Consider the following 23,579-nt stretch of genomic DNA (forward strand, 5'->3'; position numbering starts at 1 on the left):
TACTCAGGGCTCTGAGCTGTGGTAAAAACTGTATGTGGGTGGAAAGAGAGGTGGTCAGATGTAAAGGCAGAAAGAGCAAAGTGTGGTAAATGACTGACTGTATAGGATGATGGAAAATGAAGAGGCCAGGATAACACTGAGTGCTGAAATTATGAAACTGCAAGACTAGAAGAATGATAGTGGCTTCAAGTTTGGAAGAGGTGGTCTAAGAAGAAAGATAACAAGTTCTGTTTTGGATATGGAGTTCAAGATGGCTCTGGGATATCCAGCTTTAAAAGTCCAATTGCCAATTGATGATCTTGGTCAGGAGAGAAACTGGAGCTGGTTGATCACAGAGATCTCCAAGTCATATACCTAGTGGTGATGTTAAGCTGATGCCATTCTGAAGAGAGGGCAGAAAGCCTGGGAGAGTCTCCATAGCTAAATGTCTTGAGATTTCTACTCTCAGAAAGTTGTCTCTAGTTTCTTGTGAAGCTGGCTGCCTGAACAGGAGGCAGTCTTTCTGATCTGTGAGTAGATGGAGAAAACAAATAATGCTAAACTTGCCTGCCTAACATCTGGTTCAGGGTGTTGGCTCTGCAAAAAAAAGTAGCAGAATTTCTTCTCGTTGCACTCATCCCAGCATACAGCAGTAATTTTAATGAAGTCAGTCAGAGCCTTAGACAGAAAATCAGTTTCTCCTTTAAGAAAAGCTGTCTTAATTTGTGTTAGAAAGCCTTGAATTTGTTTGGTTAATTGAAATCTACATGCAAACCACATTTCCTAAAGTAGTCTTCAACACATATTTTTTTGACATTATCTTCTCAAACCCAGGAAAGGAATACAGGCTTTAATAGAGTATAAAGTTTCTAATTTCATTGTTCTCAGAATCCTGTTCTCTTCTAAGTTAAGTGATTCAGAGTAAGACACACAAAATCGTCCTGCCTTTCCTAAGCATGGGCCCTCTCACAAACATGCTCCAGAAGTACACTTAAGGCTTTCCAGGACTAAGTTCTACTGAATAGCATGCACCATTTTATTTAAGCATGTTATATTCACTGGATGGCTAGGTGGTGCAGGGAATAGAGCACCAGCCCTGGAGTCAGGAGGACCTGAGTTCAAATCTGATCTCAGACACTTAACACAAAACTAGCTGTGTGACGCTGGGCAAGTCACTTAACCCTAAATGCCCTACCTTCCCCAATCCAAAAAGCAAAAAAAAAAAAAAAGAATATTTTGTTCATGTGTGTATTGTAATCTTTTTGTACTTTTGCAAAAAAAAAAACTGGCTTCTTTGGCAATGATACTAACATGTTCCTTTACTTAGCATTTTTAAAAGGAGGTCTAGTGTAGTGGCTAAAATGTTGAAAAATCTGGGTTCAAATTCCACCTCTGAAACATAATCATTGTATGACCCTGGGCAAGTAATTTAAACTCTATTTGCTGCAGGCAACTTAAAAAAATGTATTTATTCTGAACTTTAAAACACATGACCACATACACACATGTGCATGCCCATACAGGTGCATATTTCCATACAAGAGCAGAACAGAAAAAAGAAGATTCTATGTGTAACTGAATTTTCATCCCATGCCACTTACTTTAAAAAAAAAATAGATTCCTGGGGCAGTTAGGTGGTGCAATGAATTGAGCACTGACCCTAGAGTCAGGAGGATCTGGGCTCAAATCCAGCCTCAGACACTTCACAATTAATAGCTGTGTGACCTTGGGCAAATAGTACTTAACCCCAACTTCCTTGGCTTCCCCCTCCCCCAAAAAAAAATAGATTCCAAAGGTCATTTTCAAAACTGCCCTTGTCTTTGTTTCCTTCTGAAGCTTCTCCTCCTCTTCTCTACATCTGAAAAAGTTTTCATGCCATCTTTTTTTGGCACCATTACAGTAAACATGCTGTCCTCTCTTGACTTCCCCCAAATAACTGAGAGAGAGAAAAAAAAAAAAAAGAAACATGCTCTCTACTTCCTAAAAGAGAGATGAAAGACTCAAGGTGCAGACTAAGAAATATATGAAGTATCCCAAAAGTTTAGGTACAAATTTAAGCTTCTTTAACTTAAGTATAAATGCTACAAATTTACAAAAACAAAAAAAACATTTGAAAGGTTACTTAAATTTTCTAGAATACTGAAATAAGATTAAAATTCCACATAACCATTTTGTGCTATATATCACTATAGTAGATATTCAAATTTTGTAAAGAAAAACCTTTCATGTCCTGCTGTTCAGTGACTGAAAGAACTGTTTTTTTTTTTTAATAGCATGCTTCTGTCTGAATGCAAACAATAACAATTCCTTCTCTGGAGTATGTGGATAGCATGTTTCAACGTCCTTTGGGACTGTCTTAGATCACTGTATTGCTGAGATATCAAAGTCATTCACAATTCTTCACCAAAGAATACTGCTGTTACTTACCTTGTACAGCGTTCTCCTGGTTCTGTTCACTTCATCTATTCATGGAAGAGTTCCCAAGGTTTTTTGAAATCGTCCCATTTGTCATTTCTTATAGCACAATAATGTCCCATTATAATCATATGCCACAGCTTGCTTAGCCACTACCCAACTGATGGACACCCCTTCAATTTCCAAGAGAACTATATCTTTAATACCAGCCTTATCATCCAGAAAATGTGACCACATAAGAAAAAATCTGATCTAATGGAGATAGATCAGGCCACTGAGGTGGTCTAACATGAGAACCTCTCCTACCTACCACTGGTCTAAGAAAGTATCATCCAAAAACTGTCACAAATGCAGTACATGATAACAAGGTGCCCTGTATTATTAAAATTTTAAATTATGCAGAATTCACAAAATTAAACATATGAAAAAGAAATATACACAATTAACTCTGAAGTGAAGTTTTTTGCAAGTTTGTTGCATTTATGTTTCTGAATTGTCCTTTGCCCTGGCTTAGGGTTCCACAAGCATGTTCATTTCTCTTGTAATAAATTTAGTTTTTCACATAAGTTTTGTGAAGTTGTGATTGCCTCTTGACAGAATTTATCAAAACTTAAATCAATACTATGACATAAGGGACAAACTATATTTTTTGGACATAGCCAAAGTAGGAATTTGCTTTGTTTGCCTATTTATTTTAAGGTTTTGGGTTTTTTTTCTTTTTCAGTGGGGAAGGTAGGAAAAAGAGAAAATAGATTTTTGTAACTTGAAAAAAAATTTAAAAGAGAAAGGAAAAAAAAAGCAGCAAGCAGAATCTGTCTGCTGAGAGGCATGTTCCTATTGTCTTGTATTCAAGAGAAAGCCTAGATTAGAAGAACACAGAGGTGAGTGGAGGTGCTAATAAACCTACTTGGTAGACTGATATTTCATAAGAAAATAACCATTTTTAGCTGCAATACCAAAAATCTCTATTTTATATGCTGGGAACTGACAGAAATATAATGAGAAACAAATGCACGCATCTGGATATGTCCATAAAAATCAAGAAAGAAGATTAATGACAGTGACTAGGATAAGGATGTTGAGGAACAGGTTTCCTCAACATTTTCTAAATTGTCTAGAAGAAGTAAGAAAAAGCCATTTAATAGGGAAATAGATAACAGATTAAATTTATTCAAAATAAACTTTAGTCCTCCAAATTCTAAGTTTCTGAAAGACATATTGAGACATAGCTCTTCTAACACATTATAACTAATATCTTTTTATTCACAGATGCATAAATTGAAACTTAGAAAATTACATATTTGAAACCAATAGAACAAATGCTGATATTAAAAAACATACAGGCAGGGCAGAGCCAAGATGGCAGAGTATGGGCAGCAATCCATCCAAACTATCTAACATTCCCCTCCAAACAACTTTAAAATAACACCTCAAATCGAATTCTGAAGCGGTAGAGTCAATGACAGGTTGAGATAAGACATTTTTCTAACCTAAAACAATTTAGGACGTCCACAGGAAAGGTCTGTGACAATGGGGTAAGAGCCAGCCCAGAGCCCATGTGGGAACAATAGCTACAGGCCTTGAAAATGGCTATCACAGCAGCAGAAGCTTTGGGAAATCTCAGTCCAGAGACAGAAAAGGGGTTAAACACCTGCTCAGAAATGGATTACAGTAGACCTCCTTCCTGGCATTGGGTACAGAAAGTGGCAATATCTGGCAACTCTATTGCCATAGGCAGGTTCTGTGTTGTAGTTCCAGGGTGGAGATGAGTGTAAGAGCTGGTCACAAGGGAGCAGGGGCCCTTGCCAGATAAGTAAGTACAGACCAAGAGTATAGACCAGAAGATAGACCAAGAGAGCAGTGACCATATCTGTCAACAGATCATACCATGTCAAAAGCACTGAAAACTCGACGACCTCCAGAACTAACTCTGAAAAGAGCTGCACAAAAAAACCTGAAGCTTGGGACAGTGCCTCTCCACCCCCAGGTGAGCAAAGCCTAACATTAACATAAAGTTCAAGGTCAAGAAATAGGCAGAAAAGGGGAGGCTAGGGGGCACAGTGAGTAAGAGCACTGGCCCTGGAGTCGGGAGAAAGGGATCTATATATACAAAAATATTTATAGCAGCTCTTTTCTGGGGGCAAAGAATTAGAAATTGAAGGGTTGCTCATCAACTGGGGAATGGCTGAACAAATCGTGGTATGTGATTATGATGGAATACAATTGTACTATAGGAAATGATGAGCAGGATGGTCCCAGAGAAACCTGGGAAGACTTCTATGAGCTAATGCAAAGTGAAATTTACTGTGTACAAAGTAACAGCAATATTGCAAGATGATTAGCTGTGAATGACTTAGCCATTTTCAGCAATACAATGATCCAAGACAGTTCTGAAGGACTTATGGTGAAAAATGCTATCCCATTCCCAGAGAAAGAACTGATAGTGTCTGAATACAGATTGAAGCTTATTTTTTTTATTTTATTTTCCTTGAGGGTTTTTTTTTGTGTCTATGTTTTCTTTTACAATACGACTATTATGAAAGTGTTTTGCACGACTACACATGTATAACCTATAACAAATTGAGAATTTGGAACTCAAAAGTTTTCAAAAGAAATGCTAAAAATTGTTTGTACATGTAACTGGGGAAAAATAAAAATAATAAATTTTTAAAAGAAATTAAAATCCCAACTTCTATCAAAAAAAAATTAGAACTGGACAACTGTCAGCTAATAATCTGGCAACTGTAAGACTCTATGAGACATCAAGAAACAATAAAACACTCACAAAAATGAAAAAATAGAACAAATTATGAAATATATCACTAGAAAAACAACTGACCTGGAAAAGAGGTCCAGGAGATATAAGAAATCACTGCACTACTTGAAAACCATGATAAAAAAAAGAGGTTAGACATCATATTTCAAGAATTTATACAGAAAAACTGCCCCACTATCTTAGATCCAGAGGGTAAAATAGGAATTGAAAGAATCCACCAATCACCTAGAAGCAGAACTGCCCTAACAACATAAAGAAAACCTGCTGCTTCCGACCCGGGCCACAGAGGGGTGACAGACACATGGGGCGCGGGAGCGTTCCAGAGGTGGCCACTGTGGGCTGGATCTTCTTCCCTACACATGTTGTCAGGGTTTTCCCCCATGACATACTTTAATTCCCTTATGGATATGTGCGCTTTCAAGCCTGAAAATTCTAATCAAAGAAAATTATTTTTTGGAAATCAGGAATAATTTTCATAGCTATTCTTCATTTACACTGTGCTTTCCATACTGTTGGAAACTGTCCATCAGAAAAATCATTAATAAATTACTTCCTGGCCTAAAATGAACAAAAAAAATTACCGAGTGCTTACTATGTAATCATTATTGCTACATTGAGCTTGTATGTAACAAAGTATAAAGACTTTGAAACTGTGTTTTGCTTACGATATATCTAAAATTCTTTGAAAACAATGGAGTACCAATCATCAAAACAACCTAGTAATGGCTAAGAAATAGAGCAGATCATAGGAATAGATTAGGAACACAATACACATAGTAAATGACCACAGTAATCTAGTTTTTGACAAACACACCCACTGTGGCACCTAGCTGCCCTATATATTTATATATTGAATACATTTTTAGGGCTAGAGCTATAGAGCTATTGCCTTAGAAACCACACAGTTCCAACTCCTTGAGACTAGGATGAAGTCACTAGCTCAAGGTCTCAGAATGAGCAGCAGGGCCAGGTTAGTCCTCTAACTCAAAATCCAGTGCTTTTTCCAGTACAACAAAATAACCATCAGATTTTACAAATAGTATCATCTGAACATGACTGGATCTCAGTCTACTGATTAACAACTGGGACCTTATCATCCTTCTAAACTCTACAGAATTATTCTTTACCCCCTTAACATATTATATTATATTATATTATATTTCTAAACACTCCCTAATTCTTCCCATGTAGCATATAAAAAACAACAAATTTCTCACTGGAAAAAGGGAGATGGAGAGGGGATAAGACAGGGAATCCAGCACATGCAGGTACAAAAGAGTCTTCATGACTCCATAGGATCATAAATTTAGATCTAGAAGGGATCCTAGAACACTGCCTCCAATGCCCTCATTTAAGAGATGAGGAAATTGAAGCACAGAGAGGGCAACTTGCCCAGCATCACACAGCTAATATCTGAGGAGAGACATGAGCCCAGGTTTTCTTATCCCAAGTGGATAGTTCTCTAAGTCTCGTGCCTCAGGGACTACTTCACGTTGCTTTTCACAGGATCCAAGAAGCAACAGTGATTTGGCCATACCTGCTACCCTCAAAGAGCCTGAAAGGAATATGTAATCACTTCTCCAAGACCGGTAAGCAATGAGGTTTACCTTGCTATCCTCTACTTAGAGATGACAAAGAAAGGTGGAAAAGAAAGCTCAGAAGCAGTTACAGAACTAGGTCTCTGTAGGTTCTGGTACAATTGTGAGGGTAGCCCAGCCACTGTTGCTGCCTGAGCCTAAGTTATAGGACTACAGAACTGCAAAGGTCAAAAGCTAAGGTGACCACTCAAAAGCTCTGGATGTGGTCAACTCCTTCCCTATCTGGCATGGCTATCTGTGTTGCTATGTGTCTAGAAAAGTTCTATATGGTCTGATGAGAAGACAGTATAAATAGCGTGTCTGTGAACTAAAGGTGTAAAAATGAATGTTGTCATTGGATGTGGTTACAGACAGAAAATCTAGAGATGATACACAATCAACTAGTATTTACTTAGTGCCTGCTGTATTTCCAACACTAAAATTAAACACTTATGAGACTGATAAAAATGCAAATCAAAAGTAAAGTTTACTTACATGAAACTCCACTCTAGATCTTTACTTAACAGCTAAAAATAATTTGAAACATGAACACTGGCAAGATTAAGCCAGCCTTGGAAGTAATAATTTCTCCACTTATTTAGTGCAAAAAAATTCTAGGCATGTGGGCAGAAATGGCTGATTTCACCCATTTACTACCAGAGCATTCAATCATTGATTCAACATTTTCTTGGATGTGGGAAGGCTAACAAACAAAATATACATGGCATAGTATTTATACTAAATAGTGTGAAGAGAGAGGTTTCAACCTCAGAGAGCAGAATTCCAGAACACTAAGGTACAACAGCATGGCTCAACAAATACATGGTAAAATCGAGAAAGATCAAGAGAGATTGTAGTAGGGAAAATGTAGTAAATAGTAAATGGTGACACAGGCTTGGCTCTTAAGCAAGTTGTCCTAAGTTGAGAGTTCCCCACTTCTTCAGACAGGGTAGGAAATACCATAGTCCCAAAAGGAAGAAACACCTCCAAATTAGGTACAAGGTATAAAGTACAACCTGTGATGAAGGAAGCTAATGTTTACCAAAAGTAACTCATCCTATTCTGTGATCTGGAGGCAGTTTAGCAAGATGATTAAGGTACCTGACTATGCATCTGGATGTTCTAAAGTATCAACTGTTTTCCTTTTGGTGAGTTTAGGGAGTAGGGATAAGGGAATTACTGAGCATATGCTTCTTGCTGGTGTGGGAAATAGGAACTAAGTAAATGTCAGATAAGTATTCATGAAAAGGAAAGAAAAAAAATTTATGAGCAAGAAGGGTTGAATAATTTAGCCACAGCAACTGCCCAGAGTGCTGAAGTGTGCCAAGAATTGCTGACCCAAGGTCAATTTTATTAGAAAGCAGTCAACCTAAAATATAATCAATGAAAAATAAACTGTAAATTTGGGAATTTTAACCTGTCAGTAATAAATGTAAGCAAAGTGAAAAGTAGTTGAGCCTAGAAAAATAAGAATTAGAGAGTAAGAATTTATCAATGTCTCTCAATCATGGTCTGAGGAGAAGGTCCTTTGAATCTACATCGTGGTTCTAGTTCCTGTATAAATATACCCTGGGACAAACTACCACAGTGAAACAGAAATCTGTTTAAAATATCCTTCACTCAATCAATCAACAAGTATTTATTAGACATTTAAGATGTGCAAGGCATTATGCTAGACAGTAGGGACACAGTGGCAAAAAAAAAAGAAAAAAATCCCTGCCCTCATGGAACTTACACTCTATTGAGAAGACAATCATACACACACACACACACACACACACACACATGTAGATACAAAATTAATATGTAGAAAATTAATATAAATAAAATGAAGTTAAGAAGGGAGGGCACATAGAAATCAGGGAAGAAGTTGTGTAGAAAGTAGTGGGTTGCATCTTGAAAAGAAGGATTCTATGAGGTAAAAATGAGGAAGGAGTGCATTTAAAGCATGGGGCACAGTGAGCACATAGGCAGAGAAATGGGAGATGAACTATGAGGAACAGAGAGAAGGCCAAAGTGGCTAAACAACAGAGTGCAAGAAGGGAAGTAAAATCAATGAGGCAAGTTGTAAAGGCCTTTAAACCACAGATGAGTTTATATTTGATTCTAGAAGCAATGGGGAACCACTAGAGCTGCCTGAGTATGGGAATGAAATGGTCAGATCTGAGTTTCAAGATCCATCTGGCAGCTATGTGGAGGATATCCTGGAGCATGGGAGAAGGCTAACAATAATTATTTCACTAGCAGCAAAGTTGCTCAATTACAGAATAGATTAGGAGGCTGTGAACCTGAGAGATCGAAAGAACTCCAGAGAAAGGTTTGATAGAGGACAGCATTTATAAATAAATTAAAAAATAACCATTTCAGACATTCAGTCTGAAATACTCAACAGGTAGGATTGAGGCTCAGTTGGAGAGCATAGGACTAGACATAAAAATTTAAAAGTCATCTCCAAGTGAAAGAAAATAGATGGAAAAGAGAACAAGGGCAGAGCCTTGCAGAACACCCACAATTAGAGGTCATGATAAAGAAAATGATCTAGTCATAGGTGCCAGAAAGAGGTTTGACAGCTAACAGGAAAACCAAGGTCACAAAACACCAGAGAGAAGAGAGTATCCAAGAAGAGAGGGATAGTAGTAAGCTTTATTAAATGTAGCAGAGAGGCCAAGAAATGTGAGGACTGAAAAAGATCTTTATTAACTTTGGTAAGAACAATTTCTGTTGAACAATAAGGTTGCAAACCAAACTGCAAATTAAGGACTGAGAAGTCAGGAAGTGAAGTCAACAAACATAGATTTTTCTTGTAGTTTAGCTGAGAAAGGGAGGAGAGATATAGGATAATGGCTTGAGGGACGGGGAAAGGAGGATCTTGTGAAGATTTTTAAAGGATGGGAGAGATGGCATATTTGAAAGCAATACAGAAGAACCAGCAAATAGGCTGAAGCACTGAGTGGGAGTAGGGGGAGAGAGAAGAGGGGGGAGGGGAGAGGGAGAGAGAAAGACAGAGAGAGACAGAGAGAAGACTGAGGGAGTAACTGCTAGAAATGATTAGATCAGGTAAGACCTCATTATCAGAAACTTGATCAAGGAGAGAGAAAAACATATCAAATAGTTTTGAGATAAAGAGGAGAAAAGAGGGAGTTCGGAGCAAATGTGAGGTTTTTACTTAACAACACGAACCCCCTTCCTTCTCCCCTTCTTTTTATTTCATTATATATTTCTCCCCTTTCTACACAGGCCTTCTCTCTGTTATTCAAACATTGCCTTCTATCCTGCTGTTAGTGCCCTCTTTCCCAAACTACGTCAGATTTAACTATTTTATGTGTATTTGTATTTATCCTCCTTACATTTATTTTGTATATATTCATTTATGTAGTTGTTTTCCCCATTAGAACATAAGATCCTTGGGAATAGGGATTTGTTCATTCTTTTTATTTGTATTCCCAGCACCTAGCAGATGCTTAATTACATGTTTATGATTGGTGGGAAGGGGAGGCTTGAAGACAGAAGAGACATTTTAGTACAGCTTCTGTGGGGGAAGAGGGCAGACAACAGTACAGAGTAATACTCTTCAACAATAGGGTCAACATTGGAGGGAAAAGTTAATTCAAAGCAGCAGTAATGTCCTAAAGTACAGAAGGATACAAAGAAAGTACAGAGTGTATAGAGGGATCAGAGGTCACAATGAGGACAAAGAATAGGTAGGTGTGCCTTAGTGAGGAAACCATCATGTTAACTTTATTTTAATTTTTTTCTATTCTATTCAAAATGTTTAAAATATTTAGCAGGAAGAATTTCCTGACCCCATAAAAAATTTCCAAAGATTCTTAGCAGCTAGTCAGGTTATAAATTTCCCAGAGTTGATGCAATTCTCTACAAATTTTGCTAAGGAGTGAGTGGAAAGAAAAACATGTTGGGAAGAAGGAGTGCATGGTTAACTGATGGAGAACACTTTGTCGCCCTCTGACCCTGAAGAAGTGAATATATACTCTGAGGTTAGCATTTTGCTTTGGGGATAACTCACTGGAAGAGTGTTCTTGTGATATGACCAGATGAGACTTCTTTAAGGAGAACCCCCCCATGCCCCATCCCTGGCTTTGAAAAACCCAGATGTTGGTGCTTCTCTCTCTGGTAACTATGTATGTATTGCCTTGGTCAGACAGTTGGACCTGTCTGTTGATCAGTGCTAATTTCTCAGACAGTTAGAAGCCCTATCTCTTGGTCTTTATTTCTCTGCTTGTATTTTCTCTAAAGTTCAGGGTGCCAAGTTTTCCCTTGAACTAATGAATGTAATTAACAAAGACTGCTGACCCCTTGAACAGCTATCTTTCCTAGGAAAGCAGATCTAAGAACCTGTGCTGGTAGCCATCCTGGGTATGCCAGTGTAGGTGCTGCTACAACACTCTCCTGAGCTCCTTTACTGTCTTTCCCATGTGCCCAGTGGTATGGGATTAGGAGATGAGAGAAGCCAGGGGAAGGAGCAAGGAAAGTAATACAGAAAGTGATTAAATTCCCAGTGCAAATAATGGAATAAATGCTATTGAAAGGTTTATTGTAGCCAAAAAGAGGGCATAAAATTTAATGCCTAAATTGCAGCCTAGATATGCTGTTGAGAGTAAGCCTGGATTTCAGAGGGCTGTGATCACAGATTCAAGATGTGTTCTACTGAGCTATGAGAAAACACTGCTGTTTGATTGAATGGTGGTTAATAATAATCAAGGTTAGGACATAAAAGTATAGGACTTCAATAGATAATGTTACTGCTTGAAAACCTTACTATAGTTTTTTATGGAATCCAATCCAATTGGTTCATTAAGCACCAACTAGGTATAAAGCACTGTTAAGTATTGAGAATACCAAAATAAAAACAGTCCCTGTCCTCCAGGAAGGGAGAGATATAGCATATTAATAGATAAATATACACAAGACAATATAAGGCTGGTCAAAACCTAGCTACTTAGGCACCAGGAAAGACTTCCCACAGAAGAAACCTTATAAGCTGAGCCTTTAAAGAAGCCAGGGATTCTAAGAGGCAGAAGGGAAGAAGGAACAGGTTCTAGATTTAGGGGACCATCACATGTCTAAAGGGATGGAGGTGAAAAAAGGAGAGCTGAATTCAAAGAACAGCAAGTATGCCAGTCTGGCTGGAATGTAGAGTGTGTGAAGGGGAATAATTTGAAATAATAAGTTTCAAATATATGCCAGAGCAAATTGTAAAAGCCTTTCAATGCCAAGCTGAGGAACATGTCCAGAGGTACTAAAAAGCCACTGAAAGTAAATGCTATAGCCAGATTTTCTGCCTCTCTTATAGTAGATAGCTAAGTAATTTGCACTATTAGTTTTAAGTTACAGTTTTTTAGAACAAGTATCCTTGAGCATGGTAGGATATAAGCTTTGTGCACTGTCCATACCTGAGGAGTAAGTATAACCAACTGGTTTATACTTTACCAAACCTAAAATATTACCTGATGTCACAGCTACTAGTATTGCAGGCCTCTCCGTTCCTATACCTACAAGTCAACATACAACTTCTAAAGGGCTTATTTGGAAATCCAACCTTAGTTAAGTGATAGCAAAGATCATTTCCAGAAAGCAATTTTCTGATCTATAACCTGATCTGCAATGGATCTACCCACAAGAAAGGTAGATCCCTTCAAACAAGTTACATGTTTAATATTTCTGACTATTAGAGATAGCATGCTGGTTACAGAGTTTCTCATTAGTCTGGTTAGCATGAATCACTTTTCCAGGGCTCAATTACACCTGGGTAGTCTTTTAAAGTGGACTTTCTGAACCTGGAAAATTGAGATTCAGACCCTGGACTATGGTGACCCCACCACCCATTTCTTTACTGGCTTTGCAGTTTGACTGAGAGAAGATATAATCAGGGGTATTCTATCCCAGGGCACTACAGATAACTGCCACTTTTATGGAATTGTCATTAATGAAGGAAGGAGAGTAGATTCTATGAAGGGCTAAATGAAGTCAGTCAACTACCAAGTCACTGATAATAAAAATAACTCATTCATATAAAGGTCTGAAGTGTGCAAAAAGCCTTCCTCACAACAGCCCTGTGGAGGTAATTCTAACTTGTATACCAATAAAACCCTTTAAAGTTTATAAAAAAACAATTTCCTTACAAGTTTCCTCACTTTTATGAGAAAACCACAACTGAGAGAGGTTAAGTTACTTTCACAGGATCCCTGAATTAGAAGGACAATGTTGAGAACAACTTAAGTTTTGAAAGACCAGGAACTAAAATAGCTGAGTAACAGTTCTTTATAAATGAGAAACTATAACATATCCCTAGTTAGCCCAGTTAAGTTTTTTTACATGAATGTATCATGAAGCAAATATGCCAATTCAATTCTGTGTTACTCACCACGAAGGTGCTGGAGTTCCATATTCAGCCTCTCAATGTGATAGTCACAGAACTCCAGGTTCTCTAGTGTCCCTGCCATAAGTTCTTCATCCTGCTTTTCTTCTAGCAACAGGTTTAGCTCCTCTCGAGTCCTGCTAAATTCCTCTAAGTCCTGCTCCATTTCTTGAATTCTGACAAGCAGAAAGGAACACTGGGAGTCTGGGTCTAGGGACTTGTCCAAATAACTAGAGTTCTCTTTCTCTAATGTATCACAGTGAGGCTGAGAAGGAGGATGGAATCTGACTGATGTTAAATTCATCCTCTGTGGTGCCAATGGAGGGAGAGGAGCTGGACGGGAGGGCCTCATTGAAAAAGATGGGGATTCAGGTTTCAGGTTCTGGTTCACCAACAAATGAGGAGGAGTACATGCTGGAGCACAAGGGCGGGGAGGTGGTGGCCTCAGAACCTTTCGCCTTCCAGGTGGCTCTTGCTGGGTTGTTAGTGTGGGACAACCACGGACAATATCCTTCTCAGAGCTAAAGTCCATGATTGAAAAGTGCCGGGATATTTTCTTGTCCATCTCCACCTTAGATCCAAACAGGCTCTTCTCAAATTGTGCCAACTGCTCCGTCAATTTAGAATCCAGATCAGTACTACCTTCTCCCTGTGGAAGCACTGGGGCTGTCATGACAGTTCCCTTGGCTTGCAGACCAGCCTGCATCTCCATCCCTTTTGATGTGCTGCTAAAGCTGGAGAAATGCTCTCCAGGTGTGTGTTGCTGGTTTTTAGTCCTGCCAGCCCCATCCTTGAGCTTAGGGCTTGGCTGACTAGACTTTAATAGCCCAGAGCCTGAAGCTGCAGAGCTGTTCTGAAGAGGGCTCACTAGACTCCCAAGGGTTTTGGGAAGAGAACATGTTTCTTTGATTGATATGGAAGGGCTATCCCTGTCTTTTGTTTCTGAAGGAAGAGTGTCAAAGCATCTTTCTGCACTTTGGTGGCTCTCTGCTGCTTCAATATTCAGTTGTGTCTCTTTTATAGTATGGAAATGTAGGTTTTTTTGTTGCAGGGGCTGACGAAGAATTGGTGTCTGAGAGAAAATGTCATTGACTGGTTTTGTGGAATCAGTATTAAGAAAGCCTTTGCTAAGAGGCTCTTCACAGCCTCTTTCTGGGTTTCTCAGAAGCTTGCCCGCACTCTCCCTTTTATGGAGAATTTTATCTTCTTCACAATCAAAAGTCACATGGTTCAGCGACAAACTGGATGTTTCAGAGATAGTACAAGCAGATTCCTCTACATCACATTCATGAAGTTTGTTCCTTTCCTCATGAACTACAAAGGAAGTCTCCAAGTTATTCAATGGAGTTACGGGACTCTTATTTTGATCACTCTCATGTAGTATATCTATAGCTTCCCCCATTGTTGTGCTAGGAAATAATTTTACAAATCTGTAAGGAAAGATGCCTATCTTGCCCCTCAGTTTCCCTTCCAGCCAGCCATCTTCCAACGTCCTCAGAATCTGGATCCTATCTCCCACCTCAAAGTCCAGTTCTTTTGGCTCCAGGGCTTGGAACTTATAGAGGGCAACACCATAAGCCCCTAATTCATTTTCATCCTCCTCTGGTTCTCTCTTCTCTTCCTGAGCTACATCTAACACACCATTAACAATGTATCCTGAGTTCTCTGTACTTACTGGCTCATTCACAGTCCTCAAGGGCCCTAAAAGCTCCACAAAACCTTCTGGGAATATACCTCTTTGGCCCTCAAGTTCCCCTTCAAACCAGCCTGGTTCAGGTATGCCAGTAATGGTGATTATATCCCCTTCTCTGAAATTCAATTCCTCATCCAGTTGAGCAGAAAGTCCCATCAGTGCCCGGGCTTGGCCCATTGAATATTCAGGAATCTGAAGCAGGGTACTCTGAGATTCCCACTGGTGTTTTCTGGAGGAGAGGCAAAGTTCTCGTACACATGATAATGGGAAAAAGCCCTTGGTACCCCAGCAACTTCGACCTTCTTGCCAGCTGGAGGTAGGAGAACCATCTAGAATCACCAGGTCACCTAAAACAGAAGGAGGAAAATAGATAATGACCATGCTATGACCATCCTTAGAGAATATCTTCAGTACACATTCACTAAATATAAGAGGAGCTTTAGGAATCTTAAACAACTGAATATCCTGGAATCTCCTTATAACAATGTCTTTGGGAGTTTGTGTTTTCAATTATTTTAAAGGTAAAAATGCATTATGATGTAAATCTATATGTAAGCAAAATATTTGTGATGGTTCAGTAACTAAATTCCCTGAGAAGTGACCCAGAATGGGTCTCCTAATACAAAAATGAAACCTTTGGCAAGAAGATATTTGTACACAAACCTTGGCTTCTCAAAGGTCCTATCAAAAACTACTCAATCCCAAATCAATCATAATGAGATATTATTATAAAACTTCAATATACATAAGTATTTCTATCCTTAAAAGCATTTTCTATTGGATAGTATTTAATTTTCTTCTCATAGCAAGGGATAAACCGGATTGACAGTATTCCCATTTTATAGTTGAAAAAAAATGAGGCGCAGAATAATTTGCCCAAGGTTATGTATCTGGTGATTGCTAGAACTGGGATGGGACCAAGTCTCCCGAATCCCAGGCAAGCAGAGAGAGGACAATGTTTTGCACCTTTTTCATTCCCTGGGTTATCTAAATTTCTAAATTTTGGTATGACATACTTTGAGGCAGGAACCGAAACTTGTAGTGTAAAACCAAAAAGATTTGTAAATGTGTTGGTGGACCAAGTAAAAGCAAAAATGGGGGGATAATGAATGGATTTTTAAAAAACTGTTTTGACATGGAAACAATTCTTTGCAAAGACCTAAAACACAGTATACACCAACATACATTCCTTGAAAATAGTTAAGTAAAACTGCCTAACAGAGTGTCACACTATACCACTTTCCACCTTTGTAGTTTGCCATTTATTAAAAGCAAAGGAGTGACAAAAAAAAGGTGAAAAGTAAGGAAGAAAAGAAGAAAGGATAGAGAGAGGGCATGGTGAAGAGGCAGATAGTTCTCTAAGGCTACAAAATGCAAATAAATTGCTGGTTGGCATCAGTGAAGGTAGTTTCCACACTGAGAGTTCTCTACCCTGATAAAGTCAAAGAGACAAACATTATAGATAAATCTTGGACATACATAGTTGGCAGCTATGTAGTACAGTGGAAAGGGTGTTGGGCCTTAAGTAAGAAAGGCCTAAATTCAAATGCAACTGTAGACACTGACTAATTGTGTGATACTGGGCAAACTACTTAACATCTGTTTGCCTCAGTTTCTTTATCTGTAAAATGAGGACAGTAATAGCACCTACCTCACAGGGTTGTTTTGAGTATCAAATGGTAATACTTGTAAAAGTCCTTAGCACAGTGCCTGGCACATAAGTGACACTATATAAATGTTTAATTCCTATTCCTTTCCCTACTAAAAAGTGACTGATCCAAAGTCACATAGACAGTGTGTGACAGAGGTAGAACTTACCAGCTTCAAGGCCAGCTCCTTCTCCACTAAGGCTTTTTTGTGCAATTACAAGGAATACTAAAACCTAATACCACCAATACTACTACTCATGTTGTTATTGTTAATATGGATGGCATTTGATTGGCCACAGAAGGATATACAATAAAGCCAATAGTAGATGTTTACTGACCACTTTCTATACAGAAAGCACTGTTCTAGTACCATGGGTGTCACAAGTGTGGCATCCACTGGACTTACGTGACGCCATAGATGGGTTGTAATTGGCTCTACTGGACAGAGTATGTGTATGATTAGATCACAAACCCACCAAAGTAAGATAGAGAGTGGAAGATGAGAAAAAGACGTAGCTGGTAGAGTGGACTCCAGAACTGGAGTCAGCAGCCTTAGACTGAAATCCCCATTCTCTTCTTTACTACCTGATTTTAGATGGCCTTAGGGAAGTCATTAAGTTTCTCAAAGCCTTCGTTTCCTCATGTATAAAGTGAGAAGTTTGGACTAGATGATTTCTAAGGTCCTTTCTAACTGCTCTCAATTTCTGATTACATTAACCAAATAAGAGGACAGTCATAATACAAAAGTCTGAATTTCAGAGTAGGCTGCTCAATGGCACAGTGGATTCAATACCAGGCATGGAGTCAGGAAGACCTGAGTTTAAATCCAGCTTAGACCATTCACTAGCTGTGTGACCATGGGAAAAACCCTTGATAATAACAGCACCTATTAGGTGCTACTAGGACATATTAGGACGGAAGACACTAATCCTATCACTAACATTTCAATGACCCAAGGCCAGAAGAACTGATGATTAGCTACTTCCTCCAACATGAGCTTATCAGGTGTACCATATGTGAAGTCATTCTCAGGTTGTTTCTGGGCCCCTTTGAGGGGATGCCAGTTTATTGCTGACTGTGTGGCTACAACTTTAAGCTAAGATAGGATCTCTGCCCTCCAACATCTCCTTTGGTTGCTGGAGGCTTCTAGTTTCTAAATGGAGTAAAGGTAGGGCAGTCAGGCCAACATGACTAATGTAGTCCTTGCATGAGTTCTTCACTGTAGCAAGAAGAAGTTCTCTAATGTCATTCCCATTGGCTCCTGCGTGGGCATGGAGAAGAAAGTTTGTGGTCATTCTTAGGTTCCTCCACATCAATATGGAAGGTTCAAGATCAAAGTGACTAGATTTTCTAAAGAGAGTAATACTTAATATAGATATTTTTAGAGTCAAAATCTCTTGCATCCCTACAAATCAAAATTTATATTAGCCATAGGTTGCATTTTCAAAAAATTGTATTCTGAACTTAAAAATCAAAAGAAGACATTCCTATATACACAGAAGTATACAAAAAGAACTGTATATAAAACTGTGAATCCCCATTTCATATAACTTGCTTTTTTAAATTAAATTTTATGTTTTTGTTTACATCATTCATTTCCACAAGATTTTGGGTTACAAATTTTCTCCCCGTCTTTCCCCTATCCACCACCCCAAAACAGTGATCCCGCTGTATACCCCCTCCCCCAATCTGCTCTCTCCTATATCTTCCCCTATCCCACCTCCGACTTTCCAGAAGAGCAAGATGGATCTCTATACCCCCCAGTGCCTGTATATCTTATTTCCCAGGTTTATGTAAAAAAATTATATACATTTGAAACATTTGATTGTAAAGCTTTGGATTCCAGATTCTTTCCCTTCCTCCCTCATCACCCACCCATACTGGGAAGATAAGCAATTCAATATAGATTATACATGTGTAGCTACGCAAAACATTTCCATAGTGGATACATTGTAAAAGATTGACTATATTTCCCTCCATCCTATCCTGCCCTCCACTTGTTCTATTCTCTACTTTGACCCTGTCCCTTTTAAAAAGTATGTGCTTCCAACTTCCCTCCCCCCCCAACCTACCCTCCCCTCCATCATCCCCTGTCTCGTCCCTTTTCTTCCTAACTCTCCTGTAGGGTGAGATACCCTATTTAATGTATATGTCATTCCCTCCCTAAGCCAAATTCAAGGAGAGTAAAGTTGACTCATTCCCTTTTGCCTTCCTGTTCTTCCCCTCCATTGTGTTTTCCCTTGCCTCTTCTATATGGGATAATTTACCCCATTCTATCTCTCCCCATCTCCTCTCATTATATTCCTCTCTCACCTCTCAATTTCAATTTTTAAGTATCATCCCTTCCTATCAACTGGTCCTGTGCCCTCTGTCTATGTATAGCTGTACACATATATACACACATTCATATATGTATTCATATGCCCATATACCCTCCTATATAGACATATGTATGTATACATATACATATATATATATATAAATACATTTATATTCCCTTCAACTATTCTCATACTGAGAAGTTTCATCAGTTACAATTATCGTTTTTCCATGTAGGAATGTAAATAGTTCAACTTTGATAAGTTCCTTATTTATTTTCCCTGTTTACCTTCTCATGCTTCTTGTATCTGAATGTCAAATTTTCTATTCAACTGTTTTTTTTTTTCATCAAAAATGCTTGAAAGTCCTCTATCCCACTGAATAACCATATTTTCCCCTGAAACATGATACTGAGTTTTGCTGGGCAGGTGATTCTTGGTTTTAATCCCAGCTCCTTTGACCTTTGGAATATCATATTCCAAGCCCTTCAATCCCTCGATGTGGAAACTGTCAGATCCTGTGTTATCCTGATTGTGTTTCCACAATAATCAAATTGTTTCTTCCTGGCTGCTTGTAATATTTTCTCCTTATCTGGGAACTCCGGAATCTGGCTATAATATTCCTAGGAGTTTTCTTTTTGGGATCTTTTTTAGCAGGTGATTGGTGGATTCTTTCAACCTCTATTTTGCCCTCTGATTCTAAAACATCAGGGCAGTTTTCTTTGAGAACTTCCTGGAGTATGATTTCTAGGTTCTTACTTTGATCATGGCTTTCAGGTAGTCCAACAATTTTTAAATTATCTCTCCTGGATCTATTTTCCAGGTCAGTGGTTTTTCCCATGAGATATTTCACATTGCCTTCTATTCTTTCATTTGTTTGGATCTGTTTAACAGCATCTTGATTTCTCATAAAGTCATTAACTTCCATTGGTTCCAATCTACTTCTGAAGGAATTATTCTCTTCAGTGAGCTTTTGAGATTCTTTTTCCATCTGGCAAATTTGGCTTTTTAAGGCACTCTTCTCCTCATTGGCTTTTTGAGCTTCTTTTGCCATGTGAGTTAGCCTATTTTTTAAGGTCTTATTTTCTTCAGTCAGGTTGTTGACTCTCTTTTCATAATTTTCTTGCATCATTCTCATTTCTCTTCCCAATTTTTCCTCCATTTCTCTTATTTGGTTTTCAAAATCTTTCTTAAGCTCCTCTATGCCCTGTAACCAATTCATATTTTTCTTGGAAGCTTTTGGTGCAGGAGTTCTGACTTCATTGTCTTCTTCCTGTTCCACGCTTTGATCCTTTTTGTCCCCAAAAAAGGAGTCTAGATTCAGATTGCTGTGCTTGCTTTGCTTCCTTTGCTTGCTCATGGTGCCACTCAATTACTTGACTTTTGAGCTTTTTGCCACAGTAGAACTACTAGACAGTAGAACTGCTACCAGAGAGGAGAGCTTTGTCCCAAATCATTGGGGTTTTCTCAGCTGCTGGAGCTATTAGTTGGGTGCCCTCTCATAAGCCTCCACTGGCTCTGGCACACTGGTCATGCACCCCAGGACCTCCACCCTGGAGAGAAATCCAGATTCAAGCAAGTAAAAGCAAGAGCGATTACCCCTCAGACTGGTTGCTAGGTCCCCCTACAATCTGCAGGCCAGGAGCTCTGAAGCAGCCAGACAGCTGCTATGCCTTGACCACTTCTCCCTCCTGGGGGTAGAGGCCAGACTGCACTCCCGGACCCCCTGTTCCCAAAGTCCACTGACCTTTCACTTTGTCTTTGGCATTTATGGCTTGATAATTCTGGAAACTGCCACAACTGCTGGTGATCCACTCTCCTGAAGTCCCTCCAGCTGGTGGCTGCTCAGGCCACCCTGGGGCTAAAACTGCAGACTCACCTGGGCTGGGCTCTGCTCCCAGTATGCTGAGACCAACCCTTCCTGCCAGTCTGCTAGGCTGTCTTCAGCAGGAAGTTTGTTTCTCTCTGTCACTTTGTGGGTTCTGTAGCCCTAAAGTTTGTTTAAAGTCATTTTTTATAGGTATTTGAGGTAGTTATGGGGGGAGCGCAGAGAGTCTTTCTGCTTCTATGCTGCCATCTTGGCTCCTCCCCCTACACCTTGCTTTTCAACAACAAAAAAGCTGTAGTCCACGTTACTTCTAAAACCCTTGTTCTTATCTGTGATTCCTTTGAAACTTCCTTCTCTTTTCTTCTGTGCATTTTAAAAATGTGTTCATTGGCCTTCATTTTTTCACACCAAAATTTTTAAGTCCCTCTCTCCTCCCACCCAAGTTAAAAACAAAAAGAAAAAAACTCCTTGTAACTAACAAGCATAGTCAAGCAAAACAAATCTACAGAATGGCCAGGTCCAAAAATCTATGTCTTTGTTCTATGACCTCTTTGACAGGAGGTAGATAACATGCTTCATCATTGATCCCCTGGAGAAAGGGTTGGTTATGGTATTGATCAAGTGTTTTTCATTCTTTCAAAGATGATTTTTACAATGTTGGTCTTGTGTAAATTATTCTCTTGGTTCTACTTCATTCTGCATCAATATCAAAATCGATACACAGTACTTTCACTACCCTATTGACTGTGCTATTGACTTTCTGGACCTTGCTACCATGAATTACCTGCCTTCTCATTCTGGACCTTCCCTTACTGCCTGGAACCTTCTCACCTCTCTACCATACTGTCCCTCTTTTTGCATTTGAGGATAATTCCTTCTGAAGGAACTCACATTCTGGTAATAGGTTCAGCCTGACTATGCTTCATTTCTCTCCTAGCTGTCTGGATTTCACCACTAGGCCTTTCTCCATGTACCTGTTCTCCTACCCACCTTCCAAACTCCCTATTATGTATTGTGTTCCCTCATTAGAATTTAAGCTCCTTGAGGATAGGAATTTTCTTTTTTCTTGAAATAGAATATCCAGGCTTTATTTTTTTTCAAGTTATAGTTTTTTGGGGATTTTAGTGATTCTAAAAATCCTCTCCTTAACCTGTTTTCTAGGTCAATTATTTATATATCAGATACCTTGCATTTTCCTCTATTAGTTTAATCTTATGATTTTCTTCTAATATTTCTTGCTTTGTCATGGAATCATTGTTTTCTGTTTGGTCTATTTTAGGGGAAGAAGGGAAAGGTTATAAGAATTTATTTTGTTCCTACTATGCGCCAGGCACTGTACTAACTGTTTTACAAATACCTTCTTTGAGCCTCACTACCTCCCTGGGAAAAAGGTACTATTATTATCTCCATTTTATAGTTGAGGAAATTGAGGCAAATAAGAAATTAAGCGATTTGCTCAGGGTCACCCTGTTAGTAAGCATCTGAATCCAGATTTGAATTCTGCTCTTCCTGGCTCCAGACCCAGCATATTAATTTTCAGAGATTCCATTTCTTAGGTAAAGTTTACCACTTTCTCTTCTAAGCTTTTTATTTTCTTCCTAATTCTTTCTTCCAAAGCTTTTATCTCATTTAAAAAATTTTTGGCTTCATTTCTTCTGGGTATTCATGTGGTCTTTGTAGAAAATCCTTTTTTTTCCTTTGAGTATCTACTTATAGTTTTTTGAGAGCTACTCTCTACTCCTTTCCAGGTTTCTCTCAATCTAGATAATTGTTTATACTGGTCAGAGTCTTGGTTGGCTCATCTCTCCTGCTTTCATTCTGTAATTTGAGTTTTGTGCCTGGACCAGGTTCTGACCCCTGTTGTGCTTTTTAGAGAGGGTTATATTTGTTTTTTGTGGTCTCCTCCAGGGTTCTCTGAACTCCCAGAGTCGGCTTCCCTGGATCTCTGAGGTTCAGAGCACTGATCTTCAGGGCTCTCTAGAGCATCTTGGTACAGAATACTGGAGACCTCAAAGTCTCTGGGTGCCTGGGTTATCCAGATAGGAGCTCTGTGGTGCCACTCTAGCTGTTGATGGTCTAACACACAGGTGTCAAACTCACTGCCTGTAGCAGTGTGGCAAAACTCAAGTGGGGCCACACATACACATGCATACACACACAAAACAGATTTAAATGTAATTGGGAAATGTTTAACAAAATAAATAAAAAATACAATATAACATAATGTTAATTTGTGATTTTCTACTTCTATTTAGACTTCACACCACTGCTCTATCAGGCTCCTAAGGCTATCTTGGGTTATCAAAGCCCTGGGGTTTTCTAGATGGGAAGAAGTTCTGTGCTAGACCCAAAAAGGGGGACACTGGCCAGAGAGCTTTTTGCTATCTCCAGACACAGATATTGCTAAGATGATCTGTGGTCCATCTCCATTTGCACTGATAGGCTACTAGTGTATCTGCATGCAATCACTATTTCTGGCTTTGCTAAAGGTCCCCTTTCCTACTGTCTGTGAGTTTCTTTTTGTGCAATTCTTTGGTGGAAGAAACCAATTATTGTAGTTTCTCATTGGATTTCTTGATCATCATTCAGTCAATTGGGAATGTCAGGATTTCACTGGAGTAAGTATGTGAGAACAGGGCAGTCTGTCTCCATTTAAGCTGTCATCTAGGCCATAAGTCCTCCAGCTGCATGTCTGTGTTTGTAGTGATAAGTATTAGCATTTGTTTAGTTCACCCCACCTACAAACTAGAAAAGTATTTCAAAGATTCAAATAATCCCAGTGTAGGAAAGGCCCTTATCTCTCCCTTCTTCCTTCAATAATCATCCTCATGAGCAGCCACCTGGCCTCTGCATGAAGCCTTTAGCAATGATGAACTCATCTCTTAGGTACTGAGGCACCACATTCCACTTCCAGATAGTTCTAGCTGTAGCCTGACATCTGCCTCTCAGCTACTTCCACCCACTCTTC

The 23,579-nt window shown here is 39.0% G+C and overlaps 1 protein-coding gene across 9 annotated transcripts in view; it reads right to left on the minus strand.

Moving 5' to 3' along the window:
* The window catches only part of DNMBP (dynamin binding protein), a 113,914-nt gene that overhangs the window by 55,271 nt on the left and 35,064 nt on the right, over positions 1 to 23,579 (minus strand). For all 9 annotated transcript variants that reach the window (XM_069067190.1, XM_069067185.1, XM_069067189.1 and 6 more), the window contains one exon: positions 13,130 to 15,163. In XM_069067190.1, the coding sequence (XP_068923291.1) occupies positions 13,130 to 15,163 (2,034 nt within the window). The remainder of the gene's footprint in view (positions 1 to 13,129; positions 15,164 to 23,579) is intronic.

This window comes from Petaurus breviceps, unplaced genomic scaffold (assembly GCF_028583685.1).
Source record: "Petaurus breviceps papuanus isolate PSGF00001 unplaced genomic scaffold, PetGlider_PUasm1.0 90740, whole genome shotgun sequence".
In the NCBI taxonomy this organism is placed as follows: Eukaryota; Metazoa; Chordata; class Mammalia; order Diprotodontia; family Petauridae; genus Petaurus; species Petaurus breviceps.